Here is a 16,030-nt window from a genome sequence, read left to right on the forward strand (position 1 = left end):
GAAAAATGGAATAAAAGCGCTTGCGCAAAACGCTCACCCTACAGCTCGCGTCACGCAAAGAGCTGAGAGAGACTTAAAGGAGAGGGATAATGGAGGTTATTTGGCCGACAAAAAAAAAACTGAGCTTCACGCGGTTTTATAGGCAGACGATTTTTCTTCATTCATTGCTTATCCCAGACAAGAAGACGGATTTGTTTGATGTACAATTGAGGCTCGTGATTTGATATAAAAGTGCCAAGAAAAGTTTTAATGTAGCTACCTTTCAGAACTTCGTATCAGTGAATGATATCATTAAGTTATACAGTTTCACAAAAATAACTTACCATTTTATCTATTTTCATAAATGCATCACATTATACTCTGCAGTATATTTAAATTGATGCACATTTCCTTTATGTTGGAACCCCGGCATAATGTGGATGCACCATATGAACAGAATCAATGTATATTATGTAGTAAGTTGTTGTTTTTTGGCTATTTCTGTGGGTTTTCAATTAGTTACACACAGCACTTCCTCACAGCACTTGTGACTGGACAACTCCGTTTTGATTATCATTGCAAATAAGCATTGTGTAGAGTAGTTCTAGCTAAGAAATGGCAACTCCGTTTTGATTATCATTGCAAATAAGCATTGTGTAGAGTAGTTCTAGCTAAGAAATGGCATGTGCTTTGAAATAAACGCTGTTCGTTGGTCGTTATTTAACGTATTATTTTGAGATTAGAAGGCAGATTTTTGTACGTTCTAGTACTTGTAAAAATAGTAATCACTGTGAAGCGACTGTCAGATGTCGCACAACTAAATACGGATGTCCACTTTTTGCCATTATACTGTAACTAACAGAACGGCGGAGGGGGATTTGGAGCCCTGCTGCAGACAATGCGACCACGCCTAGCGGAACCAAAGCAACCCAGGATGAAAACCCACTGCACAAAGTCCATTGACTACATTTCAGATAAGTATGGGAAAGCACTGTAAAAAAAGAAGAAAAAAAAGCACAGAGGACTCATAGTATAAGCATTGGAAGATATTGTGAAAAAAAAAATGGTAAACTTTCATTAGGACATTGGTGCAGTTTAACAAGCAGCACATGGCATGGCAAACATGTAGTAGTATTTTAATTCTAAAAATTGAAACATGCTACTTTAAGAAAGTTGTCAGTCTGCATGCCTTTTATTGCAGGTAATGTCAAACAATCATCGAATGGGTGTTCTATATACTCTAGAATCACATGGTTCCTTCAGGCTATAGGGGTTCTAAACTGAACCTTTAGGATTTTCATACCCACTTTACGATTCTAAATACAACGCATCACGTTTTGAACCGCTAATTGATTCTATTGAATCAAATGGTTCTAATTAGAACCCAATATGGAGAAGCAGAACTCGCATTGCTTTTTAAAGAAAGCAGTAACACAAGATTGTTTTCAAATATGGTCCCATATCCGCATGCCTAGGAGTGTTGTTCGGAAAGAGGTGACGATATTTAAACACCCTGGAATGTGTTTTTGCAGTTATAAAATGATACCCTCCACACACTACTCCACTCCTCCCAAAGTGAACTGGTGGTCAAGTGAATCAGGCACAATGGTTCTAAAAGTTCCAAGCTGACATATCTGAACTGGTTGGAACACATGTTATCCAATGAGATTGCGCCTTCTATACTTGCTATTTTATATTAATACTTATTAATGGTTAAAAAACACCACTTTCCAAAGGAAATATTCTATATTAAAATACTAGTTTTTAACTGCCTCAGATTATGGGAGTGTAGACAACTGGGTGAGAAATGACATCACAGAAGCAATATTTATTAATAAACCTGCTTCCCTGGTGTGGGGAGAGCCAGGATAGCGTTTATTGTAAACAACCAAAATGAACAACAACTATAAACAGATAATAACCCCTTCCCTGCCCAAGAATATACAGTCTTTACATCAAGCATGTAAAGTCACATAATCAAAGCTGTCACAGGTGATAGGCATTGTAGGGGAGTTCCAAAGACTGCAGAGAGATATTGCTGGTTGCAGGAATCCTAACAGTCCCTCACAGGAGACACACTTAAGCCCCTTTCACACTGGCACTCCTACCCCGGTCCCGGTTCTGCCTATCCGGGTCACAATTCCATGTAGTGTGAAACCACGTACCCTAGCTCGACTCATGTTGGCAGCGACCTACTTAAGGATGTGGGTTGACACATTTTGACCTGGATCGAGCAAGACAAAATGCATGATGGCTGTTCATAAATGAGTGAAGTAATAAACAGCCACGTCTGCGTGAAGGTTTCATTTTATTCTGTTTAGTCATACAGTATTTCTATTGCTTGAGACACACCATGAGCCAGATTGCAGCAGGGATAAAGAAACATTTGCTCTAATCAACATTTGGGCCGACGATTCAATCCAGAGAAGCTTGGATGGAAGTGTCTGTAACAAGCACGCCATCTTGAAAGCCTGATCAGATGAAAGGGTGGACTTGTGAACGTTGCTGCTTCCTGGGCATTGCATACACATGATTGTCTACTTGGTTCTGTCACCCAGGTTGACCCTGCTTCTTCAAAAGCAGTTTGAACTTGCGTAGCCGAACCACATGATACTGGGTAGAGCATGCCAGTGTGAAAGGGGCTTGTGGCGGAGTGTCTCGCCCCTATATATATTTGTGCACGGTTTTATTATTTGTATTATTGTTTGCGGCGCGAATAAATGCACCGCGTATTTGATGCACCGCGTATTTGTTATTGTTTTTCTATTTTAAAAACCTTGTGAGGATGCGTGACTGATCAGCTAGTGATTTATTTAGCTAGCTGACAGTCACGCATCCTTATTAAACTCGTGCAGACGGTGACCATCCCGAGTTAATTCATTGATTAATTGTTGCTAATCGGGAGATGGTCACTGTATATAAACCTGCAGCTCTCTACCCTCAGCGGAGAGTGTATTAGGTGTGAGAGAGGAAAGAGCTAGGAGAGAGAAAACAAAACTTACAAATAACTGCTAAGCGTGCTGGTTTATACCAGCACGATATTTATTTGTTTGGCCAACATGCCCTTTTTGTTTGTTTGGTGTTTGTTTTATTTAAACCTTTTGTTTTTGTTTATTGTTTAATAAAATAAGCTGAACGCTGTAGAGTTTCAGCTCTCACCCGCTACTTCCTGAGTCTGTGTTTCTGGTCTGACGTCATCACTGAAACCATCCTGTCACAGGGCTATAGACTCTTATACTGAAGTCAAGACCATCTGTAAAAACTTAATACAAACATCTCTGTTAAAGCAAGGCATTTGTCTAATGAAAAGGGAATATATGGCTCGTTTAATGGACTACTGTGAAGGTGTTGCAGTTTAAAGTATTAAAGAAGATTTAGGAAGTTCTCAAGCAGAAAACTTAAAAAACTTTTATTCTTGATAAATACAAGGTACTCTACAATATTGGCTAGGTTTGAGGGACTGGATTTAAATTCCCTGTGGGAAAATATTGACTCCTTAAAAAAAAAAAAAAAAGTGAAATAACATACAGGTATAAAAAAAAAAGAATCACTTGCCATAACTCTATCAGTAGGATGTGAAGCTGCCAAGCTGACTTGAAACTTGGAGATGTCTATAATTGTATATGCTGCAGAATAAATAACATAATCCAGTAATGTATTGGACAATTTACAATTAAAAAGTGTGGGCTGTAGTGTTACTATTTTGTTATCCCGTCCCTATGTATTTATTTATCTCAGAAAACAGTAATCATCCAAGATAAGTATTGTCCTTGAGACTCTTATCTCCCTTTCAAGGCTGTCATAGGGATAGGCTTTATTGGCAGTCTATAACAATATAAGAAACTGGGGTACTGTTTATGGATCTTACAACAACATGAATTACCTTATTTTATGACTTGATACTGTGTGAAACTGAAAAAAAAGATCAGGTTATTGTGTTTGAGAGTGACATAATAATATTACTTAACAGAGTGCAAATGATTCCTATACGACAGGACTGCATCTGTATTGAATTGTTATTGCATATACTGTATACTGTACTGTATGAGAAATGCAATAAAAAAAACACTAGATTTGACTCAGTTAAACAGTTATACAATGAAAAAGTAATTCTCAATTTCCAGTTGAGAAACAAATAGACACGTAAAATGCATATAATAAAAATAGTATCTTATAACAATCATGAAAACGTTTGACAGAATTTAACCGCTGTTATTTTGTACCATAAATCCAATCCTGCAGAAGAATCCCTGAGAACGTTGTACCTCTTAAGCTGCCAATGCGAAACACAGGACCTACGCTGGATCACTGAACCTGAATTCTACACAAACTAATTTAGCTATTGATGATGCACTGTCATAAAATATGAGGAATGCCAGGAATGTATAGAACATATGCATATCTGTTAGAAAGTGCATGTGGCAAAGTGGTTAACAGTGTGCAGGTGATCATAATTGTATAATCCAATGCCTGATGGCTAACAGCAGTAAACAATAACAATGTTAATGAAGCAATACAGCGGCGTGTATTGCTTATTTATAATCCCCGGGCTTACCTCAAAATAATAACAGTCCCGTTTCAGTCTAACTCTTATAACAACAAAATCAGCCAATGTGTCTTGTGTGGCTTATACATATATAATATCTGTGGCTTATACTATATGTGATATACTGTAAGAACACATTCCATAGAATAGTAAAATAACTTTTTCTGCAAAATTAGAATCCTAGAATAAATTTTGTACCGCATTATAAATTAAGGAAACAAAATAGTGCAGACAATAAATGTACTTCTCAGTTTCCTCCCATTGTTTAAATTGAAAACGTGTGTACTGACAGTTTTTGGGGCTATTTGGTACAGTGTAGGGAATCCTGTCATTAAGATCAGAATCATAAAGGCTGTTTACTGTTATGCTACATTTGGATGCAGAATACGCTGAGAGATTTGTAGAATAAAATGCAGGCAAACATCAAAACAGAGTAGATTAGAACTCTGGTGAACATCAAGAAGAATGTAACCATTTTCTATATTGAAATATGTCTGCATCGGAAGCAGCTGGACACTCGGGATACCCCTCCATTTTTCATAGAATTACAAACTCTTCAACATATTGATGCATTGTATTGGTTCATGCTCACCTTCAATGAAACACAATGACCTGTCTGTAATATATTCTATCTTCATGAGAATAGACCCTTTAGAAAAAAAAAAGTCACAGGAGACTTGGTCAAGCCAGTCATACAAATCATTATTAAAACGGATCAACAGAAGCAATCAGAAAGCAAGTACTACATGTATTATCAGCAACGGAGTTGTTGCATAAATATAACGTTGATCCAAGCTGCAGGTCCTCCAAAAGAAAATGAAGTCATCTGAGGTCTTCGTTAACTTTGATATTAAGCTTCCAAGGTGAAAAATATTCATGAATGTAAATTGTCTGCCTGGTTCACTCCATTCCAACCAAGTAGCTGGGGTGAAGGAAACATGGACCCTGATTGGGTCAGAATAGACTGTGCCTCCCATTTAGAAACCTGAAGGACATTACCTGTTTGTTTATTTTGTGTCGGCAAACAATAAAAAATCGCAGAAGCCCTTGACTTTATTGTCTTGTTCCAGGGTTTCCTGTTTAGCCTACCTGACTGTTGGCTGTCCTTCCACAGGAAAGAACACTGTAGCTGTCATTGTGTGCAGTGCCAGTAATTCAGATTGTATCCGCCCTCATTTCAACAGGTATCGCTATTGTCTTAATTATCCTAACTTTTTTCCCCCGGAGGCGGGTACGAAGCACGTCTTCATGGAAGGTTTTGGGCTACTATTCAGCACAAACATTTGCAGTTATATTCTGTGTGCACGATTCATCCTCTAGTTTAGACGGAAGCTGTTGGGTGCGCAGGCACCAAAATAAACTACAGCAAATCAACATGCCTGTATTTCTGATGTAAAAATAATAATAATAAAAAAACAGTTTCCTATGTTTGACAATTTCTGCAAATGTCTGTGCAGAATTGTGAATTCTGTAATAATTTATGTGATCGCAGAACTGGGGAATCCTGGTAGGGTTAGTGATTAAACCTGTTAGTTTATGATAAAAAAATAGTGTCGTGTTGGGGTGTAAAGATGTACGCAAAATAAAATAAAGTAGGTGAGTAGAAAACATTCTTATTACATACTGTTTCATACATGCTAACATTCTGACAATTAAATATAGTTAAACACTTGATTTGGTACGTTTGATGTTTATAAATAAGGGTTAAATTAATGTTTGGGGAGGGGGGCCCACAATAAGGACCTGCAGTGGGGCCCATCTTCCTCTTCCTCCGCCACTGGTTGGAAGGCATTTTATGAGGTAAATACCATTACTGTGATTTCTCTACAGAAAGACGATGCAAAATTGAGAAAACTTAACAATAGCGAAGTACCCTCTTTATATTTTCATTCCACTATAAACTTTAATCACATTATCCCATATACAGTAAACATAATGTGCTGCGTAAACGTTCCTGTTTTCAGTTTAAATAAAATCCAGGAGAGAGCGCTATTACTTTAAGTGGCATTGCAACAATTTGACTGGAAATTGTGTGCATGTTGTTGTGATGTTTGTTTGTAACATTCAACAGAAACTCAGACGGCTCTCCAGTAAATGCATTTTCAAGTGATGTGATAAGTGGAGAATGGTTAATGCATTCCTGTACCATTTTCTGTTTTTATTGGTAAGCAGAATGAAAGAATAGACCATAAGCACATACAAGGGTTATACCTAAATCTGGATTTTAGAATTTAAGTTTTAAATTCTTAAAATACCAACATTTTAGCCAAAAAGGTTTGCTGTGAGTGTATGGGGAACATACACTGCCTGGACACTTTATTAGGACCTGGTACACTCTGATGACCAATGTCTTAGTGAAGCCTAATGACATGACTGTCCTTGGGACTGTAGCACCTGCTCAGCGTTCACCAATCACATGTCACTTTATATGATCAACCTAATCTGCAACTCGCCGATGACCAATCCAATCGGCACTTTCTACTGAAGTGGCCAGGTAGTGTACGTACTGTATGTGTGCAGGTAATGTCATTTATGTTTGAAATGCAGCATTACAATTGAGTTTGCAAGGTAGCATTGTATCGCTGTGATAATCTTCAATGACATACAAGATTAAACTCTTAATCATTTTTATAAAAAGATGAAATGGCCTAATATGCCAAAATCTGGAAACTGATTTACTACTACTGATAGAAGAGAATGTTATCAAGTTTATTTTATTATTTACAATATATTTACAGAAATAGATTTTTGTGTGAATTCAAAACAAAAGCTGTCACTAAATCCTAAAGGGAAACATACTAAATAGCTGTTGTACACTGTTATGAATAGATCCGGACTCTGTAACGTCACATAAAACATAATTGTAATATGTTTTATAGATAAAGAAAAAGGCAAATAAGTGAAAAAACTTGTTGTTAAGGAGGCAAGAGCATTCTCATTCATAGGGTATCGTAGTATCCTATAGAATACTGAAGACATTTGTATGTTCTTGAGGGCATCAGAACAGAATTCATGGCAACTTACTTTTAAATGAGTCATGGTGACTCATTCTGTTTAGATAGGATAATAAAACAACATTACCAAAGATTTGGGTAATATTAGACTATGTGACAGGATAGCGTCATGGCCCAAGGTGTTACCAGCAGGAAGGAGGCTCGGGGTCAAGAAGCTGCAGTTTAAGCGGTAAAGCGCACATTTATTAAACACAAAAACAGGAACAAACAAAACAGGCACGAGGGATAAAATAAAGGTTTCAACAAAATACACGTAACATAGGCTGGGCATTCACCTTCACTATAATTACAAACACAGGTCACAGGTCACCAAACTCCCTCCTACAAACAAAGGAGTTCTGCTCCCATGTATACAGGTGACCACTCCCCAATTGGCCTTGGGGAATGCCATACCTGTGATTGTTGGCATCCTTGCCAACCTTACATTCCCACACACACACTATTTACTCAAGCAGGGCTTTTACACTGCCACAGATAAGAATAAGGCTATTAAATAATAATATGAAATACCAATATTTTAATTATTTCACAGGTTATTCGTCCCCTTTTTTCCTTTTGTTCGTGTTGTGTATAAGGATATGAATTAAAGCCTTTGGTGATGTAGTTTACTACGTGCAATGGACCAGTTTATATCAGAGTTCAGGCCAAATATAATACATATAAAAAAACTCACCTATGTTCTTGGCTCAGTTATCTGGTGAAAACTCTGAAAATAAAATTTGCAGTTTTCAGAAGTCAGCAGGTGTGGCTTTTCAACTTTGGACTCCATTGAAACCCACTTTCTGAATGACACTCTGACCAGGAGGATAACAGGGATAAAAGTCCTTGGCAACACTACTCTTCCTATTGTAGCACCTGTATCACACAGAGACTGGGCTGGCTCATTGGCTGCACCATGTATCTCCTTTCCTACTTTTTGCTTCTGTGTGTCACCTGCTGTGAACTGAAGCCAAAGGACAGCCTGGAATGGGCAGCTGAGAGGGAGAACAGAATCGAGGCGATCCAGAGAGGTATTCTGCAGCAGCTTGGACTAGAGAAACCTCCTGTGGTGGATCTGAACATTACCCAGAGCGAGGAGGAACAGGTGTACAGTCTTTACCTCCAGCGTGTGGGATGTGATGGAAAAAACAGGAAGATGAGAGACAGCAGCCAAAACAGAGGGACAAACATGTTGGTCCATGTTAAAGGTAAGCTTTTTCATTGTATAGTGTGGTTTTAAGAGGGGAAAGTAAACTGTCTGAAAAATAGTTTGATGACACAAGCTGTTACAGACCACCCAGTATTATTATTTTTTGGGCTGGTGTATCCATTAATACAATTAAGGGAGTCCATTTTAATGAATTAAACAGTGGTGGATTCCTTAAACCACTGTCCGAAATTTATAAACCCGATTTTTTCACAAACCTCGTTTGACTATTTTATTGTGTGTCGGAATGTTAATAAGTACAGTAGATCCAATCCCAAATGGATTAATATAGATTTAAAGAGTAGCAGTAATTAGATCCACCACTGTTTAGATCATTAAAATAGACCACTGTAGGTCACATTCAACTGTTATATTGTCTGTTTATCTCGTGTCCCATTAATGCAATCAAACGGGAAAACAGGTCAATTTCTTTTCTTGTGAATATACTTTAAAATTGCTGTGTTCTTAGCCTATAAAAGCTAATAAAATCACTTGTTGAAAAGTAAAAATATTACTCACCACTAAGAATGTTATCAGTTTCCTCTGAACTGGATGCAACTGGTGTTACCTAGAGTTAAGCAGAAGTCCTAAACTTTTATTATTATATCAATATATTCTATTCATTGCTGTTGTTTTTGTGCAGGAAAGTTTTTTGAAAAGGACAATGAGAAAAACAGCAAAAAGAAAACAAACAAGCAGCTACTTTTCGACCTGAATGCATGCAGATATAAAGAAGTCGAAGTCAAAAGAGCAGAGCTTAAACTTTTCTTGGGTCCAAGACACAGCAAAGGGTCTGAGACAGTGCAACGAATCACAATCTACCAGGTGCTGAGTCCCAGGGAATCCAAACGCTTGATGGTGGCTTCAGGACTCATAAGTGCACAAGAAGCCGGGCAGCCAGACATTTTTAACATCGAGAAATCCGTTAAACATTGGCTAGCACACCCGCAAGACAACTATGGCCTTGAGCTGGAGTTTTCCCATGATGTCATAAACCACAATCAAGAGGCTGGTGTTGGGGCGGAATTAGAAATAGAAGGATATCAGTTTTTAAAAAAGAGAAGGACTCGGAGGGACAGCCCCTCTGAAGACTGCCATAAGAATGAGAAGCGCTGCTGCAGGAAATCTATGCAAGTGTCTTTTGAGGAGATTGGCTGGGCGGATTGGATCAAAGTCCCTAAAGTTTACGATGCCTTCTACTGCGATGGCACGTGCCCGCCGAAATACAAAAACGCCAATGCGTACACAGAGATCAAGTCCAAGATGCATCACCTCTCTCACGGCCACATTCCCGAACCTTGCTGTGTCCCTGCTGATTATGTACCTTTAACAGTCATGCACATTAACACAGAGGGCAAGCTAACAATCTCTGCACTGGATGGTATGATTGCATCCAAATGTCACTGCTCTTGATTATGCCTACCTTTTTTTTTTATCTGTGTACAGTATTTGAATATTTATTTTAAGGTACCATTGTATTTATTTGTATTTTTTGTGAAATGAAAATATATATTTTAAATAAAAGAAAAAGTAAAAGAAAAAAAAATCTCAACTATTTACACCATTGACTTTACAAAGTGAGACTTTTACAAGTAAAAAAAAAAAGTCAGGGGCCTGCTTGTGGTAAAAGGGACTTGAGTAAGTAAATCTCTTTTTTGCATTCCATGTCATGAGGGTCTGCTGTTAGTGGTGTTTTTTTTTTTTTTTTGAATACAGTACAGTTTTTATGTTGACATTGTGAATCTGCACAACATATGTACACAGCTTGTCTGACACTGTTTATTTTGCTGACCAATTTTGATCTCTATGGATAATTACAGGTCACATCAAGCACACAAGGAGATAACAGTCTTCTGAGTGAATATAAACCAGGACAAAATCAGGGATGTTATGTCATATTAGAGAGGGAGACTGTTGTCTTCAGGTGAACTTCATGCATCCTGTAGTTATATGGCAAATGCACTGCTCTTTTCTTGTTTAAAGCCCTGTTTTTTAATGCAAAAGAGTGAAGGTCCACTCTTAGTTTGTACTATCAGTGGGCTCTTCATGTGTTTCTCCAAACTGTACCATGCCTTTTTACTGCAGAATAACAGGATCTGGTATCCCAATGAAACTGAATGGCAGAGAGAGTCAACTTATATAATGAAGTAAGAAAGACACGTGTCAGGTGCATAAATAAGTAAAAAGACACCTGTCAGAAGTAAATAAGATTGGGTGTCTTGTCTAGTTTTAAGTTCAAAACAATACAGTGCACTGTATTATGAACTAACAATATAACTTAGTTTAGACAGCAGGATGTCTGCTTTGTGTGATGCATTCACCGAGTGAAATAAAAAGGAGTCTTTTCAAATACTGAAAAACGTACAGGTTTTAATTTAAAATGATAAAATCTTGTGAATTACAAAAAAGTGTTAATTCCACTGAAAATAAAATAAATAGCTATAACCCTCCACACAAGGGTACGAGAATGCACTGCACCCTAGACACCTTTATTAAAAATACCAAGACCAAATCCAGGCCCTGTAAGACTAAAGGCCTGGAGCCAGGTGACTGCTAACAGTTTAGACAACTCTGCAGTTTAAAGACCCTAGGGGCCTCTTGCTGGATTTGAATCCTGCTGGGTGACACTCTGGCAGCAGTCATCAGTAGTCACCCGTGCTGTGTTTTAGAGGAAATGTGAAACCTACAAAGACAAATCCAGAAGTGAACTATGCTACTGAAAGAAATGTCAAGGTAGCAATACTCTCAACTCTATATGAATTCTCGCTTGTAGACTGTTTAACCAGTGGAGGCACATTCAGAAGGTCCTCATAATCCCGTATCAAGCCGAGGAGTGAAGTGTATTCCGACAACCTGTTTGGCAAAAAATGTTGGCTAATAGTAAAAAGAAATGTGTTGTTTAAATATATATGCACATTAACAGTACGCAGGAACAAATGAATAAATAGCCTACTGCATTGTCACTAGGCAGCTTTGTATACTTCCTATGATACCGATTACTATCAATGTGACCTAAACATATTGTAAAAAACGTAATTCAATATAAATACTATATTATTATTCCACTACGAATGAGAACATTCATCATACAAATGCATTGTATAAACCTGGGTGCCTCAGGACAAAATGAGCATTTAACAGGACTGGCCGTCAAGCACTGCATGGGGGTGTGTAATAATAATAATAATAATAATAATAATAATAATAAATGTCGAAATGTGATTCTTGGATACATAAACGTAAAATACAATCTATTAAATCACAAGAGGTTAATCCAGCAAAAAAAGTAATAGATCACCTACCATGAAGAGTAAAATAAGATTTGAAAGGAACGAGGTAATTCAAAAGTGAATTGATAAGTTTAATTTTTACTTTAGACACATTAATAACATTGTTACAGTTTCAAATATGATCATAACAATAGCATTAGACAATTATTTTTAAAAATGCACCTGTTAATATAATGTTGCAACCGTATTTGGCATTTTCCGGAACAGAAGGCTATCGTTGACGATAGTGATATGATGTTGAATGCATGTTGTTTTGGTTTTACATGTTTGAAACGAAAGTCAAATGGCACTTAAATGGTAAGTAGTGGGGTTCCAAAAAATATAGTGTTCCACGTCCCCAGGTGCTGGTACAACTGTTTAAATAACATACCTGTAATTTTGATTTTCATTGTTAACATCCTGACAACTTTTTACATTTATAACTGTTTCAAAGCTGTTTTCAAAATGGCTGCTCTAGTGCATTGATAGTTTAAGGGTTATTGTCCACATAGTCAAACAGGTAACACAGCAACAATGATCCATGATGTGGTACAGAACAGAAAAGCCAGAACACTTGTTAATATGTTTTTTGGTTGTTTTTTTTTTTTTTGCAGTGATTTAGAGGACAGGTGTCAAACCCCAGGGTACTATAAAAGAGCTTTTGAAAAGAGCTTGGAAACAAACTTTTAACTTATAAGTGGAAAAAGTTGTCAGGAAGTTAACAGTGAAAAGAGAAATTACAGATACGTTATTTAAACAGTTGTAGCAACATGTGGGGGTGTATAACACTATATATCTTTTAAGTAGCTTTCGACTTTTTACCAGAAAAATAGGCTTCTGCAGAAGACCAAGGACAGTGAGAGCATGAAGTTAAATATAATGCAAGCTGATTCTGGCCGCTCTGACCTAAACATTTAAGAAATTAAGCAGAAACGTAGACCCTTACATGCATCTATATGGAAAATTGGGGAAAAAATACTGTGGCGTGCTAGGTAAATGGATGAAATACCTCTAGTAGCAGAGTAAATGGAACCTCTTTTTAATAGTAGGGCGGCGTCCAATCTTCTCCGCTACAATACATTCCCACATGCTAATTGTTCAACCTTGCACTTTGGGCCTAAAATCTAATTTACTGCAGAGTCTGTACTTTAAAATGTTGTAATTGCTACTGTTGTAGATGAACAAGCTAATGTTTGCTTAAATGTTGTACAAACATTACAATGTATTGCTATTATACTTGAGGTTCTCTGTTACTACCTACTTCCTACATACTGGTTATGGTTAAGTTACTGGTTAAGTTATGGCAGGCATGCCAGAAATCTCTCTTGCCAGACTATAGATGTGCAACATGTGTGTAATTCAGACTAACACTATAGTCCTGTTGCTCCTCATTTCTAAGTAGATACCTAATACTCAGTGGGTAGCCTGTGGATTAAATGTGGCCTTGCAGGTGGCCCCACAGCTGAAACACAATTATTAAAATGAAAAACAATACAGTGAAAACCTCTTACTGTGTTTGTATACCTTGATTTTGATTACATAAACTGGTTGATTAGCAACAGGATTCATTCAAGCATTCTATTAAGCGGTTTTCATGGTAGATGATGTAAATAATATTAATGTAAACACATGTATTAATTACTCATTTATTTTCTGTATGGTGGGTTATTATACTAAAGCTATTTATTCAAGTTTATATTTGTTTAAAATTATGTTGAATTAGGAGTCTGAATTTCAAATAAAACTATTAAAAACATTTTAAAAGCACAAGCGTTTAGTTTGAGTACAGTAGTGAACATTTAGTTCTCAAACAAATATTTTATTTTGAGGACTGTAGAACTCACCCCAAATAAAAACAAAACAGCTCTCTCTTCTAGGAGATCAGAATTGGGAAATCTAAAGTCTGAAAAATGATCAGCATGTTGCTGGTGTATTATTTTTTGTGGACCTCATGCTTGTTAGAAGAGCTGTCTTACTCTGTGTGTGTGTGTGTGTGTGTGTGTGTGTGTGTGTGTGTGTGTGCGCGTGTGTATGTGTGTTTGTGTGTGTGTGTGTGTGTGTATATATATTGTATGATGCTGAATTCACCAAATGATAAAGGCATTATTCTGGTTTAATCATTCAATGGTTGATGTAATTTGTGTTAAAAAAAAGAAAAGAAAAACAAAGCTATTCTACTGCTTTGACTGTTGCAGTATGAGTGGTACAATCCTACATTGCAGCACACAGCAGTGATGTATCCAGAGCACACAGAACACATTCGCATGGGAGGAGGTTGTCCTTGCAGAATAAATCCATAGGGTACATCTTATGAAAGGGTATTTTATTTTGTAAGAAAAAAAATACAAACAAAAACTCTGTATTTAATAATTGGCATGCCAATTCAGATGATAATATGGTTAAAGCAGTAGCAGATGTGGTCTGTTACACTCTGTGTCAAAAGGCATTATTGTAATCTCTTGCAGAGCTAACCTGGCCTGTTAAATTTCTGTATGTATTGACTAAAAATAGATTACCAATGACAAGAGTGGGAAGATGGTGTCCGGAAACAATGCATACTTGCTTGGGTTGTTTGTTTGTCTATAAAACTGTTTTCCTTTCACTACAGTTTAGAAAGTTTATTTTCAAGAAATGTAAAAGTGCATTCTGTTTGATAAAATGTGTACTTTTATTAAAAAGAATTACTTATACCAACAAAAAATATATATTAGTGCTGTGGCCCCCCAAGAGGGACCTGAGATTGGGAAACACTGACACAGAAGACTTCTAATTCTGGCATATCTATTTAATTTGTGGAGGCTGTGTGGTCCAGTGGTTAAAGAAAAGGACTTATCCCCAGGAGGTTCCCGGTTTAAATGCCACCTCAGCCACTGACTCATTGTGTGACCCTGAGCAAGTCACTTAACCTCCTTTTGCTCCGTCTTTCGGGTGAGACGTAGTTGTAAGTGACTCTGCAGCTGATGCATAGTTCACACACCCTAGTCTCTGTAAGTCGCCTTGGATAAAGGCGTCTGCTAAATAAACAAATAATAATAATAATAAATTTGACCTAATCTAGTCACCCCCGACAAAACACGCCGTCCCTAAATACAATTCACTTGTCTCATAATTGAACTATACAGATAAGTCAAAGTGAGACAGCAGCCTTGGTTATTCTTCATGATACTGTGAAATGACCTTGTTATTTATTAGAACATAAGAACATAAGAAAGGTTACAAACGAGAGGAGGCCATTCGGCCCATCTTGCTTGTTTGGTTGTTAGTATCTTATTGATCCCAGAATCTCATCAAGCAGCTTGTTGAAGGATCCCAGGTTGTCAGCTTCAACAACATTACTGGGGAGTTGGTTCCAGACTCCCACAATTCTCTGTATAAAAAAGTGCCGCCTATTTTCTGTTCTGAATGCCCCTTTATCTAATCTCCATTTGTGACGCCTGGTCCTTGTTTCTTTTTTCAGGTCGAAAAAGTCCCTTGGGTCGACATTGTCATTACCTTTTAGAATTTTGAATGCTTGAATCAGATCGCAACTGAATTGATTCAATTCTTTTTAGCCTGTCTGCATATGACATGCCTTTTAAACCTGGAATAATTCTGGTCGCTCTTCTTTGCACTCTTTCTAGAGCAGCAATATCCTTTTTGTAGCGAGGTGACCAGAACTGGACACAATATTCTAGATGAGGTCTTACTAATGCATTGTAAAGTTTTAACATTACCTACCTTGATTTAAATTCAACACTTTTCACTATATATCTGAGCATTGTGTTGGACTTTTTTAATAGCTTCCCCACATTGTCTAGATGAAGACATTTCTGAGTCAACATAAACTCCATTTCAGTGTCTCCCATATGGTATTTATAATGCACATTTTTTTTTGCCTGCGTGCAGTACCTTACACTTTTCTCTATTAAATGTAATTTGCCATGTGTCTGCCCAGTTCTGAATGCTGTCTAGATAATTTTGAATGACCTTTGCTGCTGCAATGGTGTTTGCCACAATTGTCATACACAACATACGATATTATCTTATCTGGGGTTTG

At 37.2% G+C, this 16,030-nt stretch overlaps 1 protein-coding gene across 2 annotated transcripts; it reads left to right on the forward strand.

Moving 5' to 3' along the window:
• Positions 1 to 48: 48 nt before the first annotated feature.
• Positions 49 to 10,331, forward strand: LOC117403570 (bone morphogenetic protein 2-A-like). Of its 2 annotated transcripts, XM_059012559.1 has the most exons (3): positions 49 to 5,709; positions 8,265 to 8,726; positions 9,369 to 10,331. In XM_059012559.1, exons 2-3 carry the CDS (start codon positions 8,435 to 8,437, stop codon positions 10,136 to 10,138), a joined length of 1,062 nt encoding a protein of 353 aa, XP_058868542.1. In that variant the 5' UTR covers positions 49 to 5,709; positions 8,265 to 8,434; the 3' UTR covers positions 10,139 to 10,331. The 2 variants fall into 2 exon arrangements, with proteins under 2 accessions (XP_058868542.1, XP_034782958.2); XM_034927067.2 differs by lacking the exon at positions 49 to 5,709 and having other exon boundaries at positions 5,755 to 8,726.
• The last annotated feature ends 5,699 nt before the right edge of the window (positions 10,332 to 16,030 follow it).

This window comes from Acipenser ruthenus, chromosome 1 (assembly GCF_902713425.1).
Source record: "Acipenser ruthenus chromosome 1, fAciRut3.2 maternal haplotype, whole genome shotgun sequence".
In the NCBI taxonomy this organism is placed as follows: Eukaryota; Metazoa; Chordata; class Actinopteri; order Acipenseriformes; family Acipenseridae; genus Acipenser; species Acipenser ruthenus.

Bases quoted from the DNA above. Each gene is read 5' to 3' on its own strand.
- LOC117403570 (XM_059012559.1), top strand. From the start codon at position 8,435: ATGTATCTCCTTTCCTACTTTTTGCTTCTGTGTGTCACCTGCTGTGAA. The intron at 8,727-9,368 runs GTAAGCTTTTTC...GTTTTTGTGCAG, and splicing joins CATGTTGGTCCATGTTAAAG to GAAAGTTTTTTGAAAAGGAC.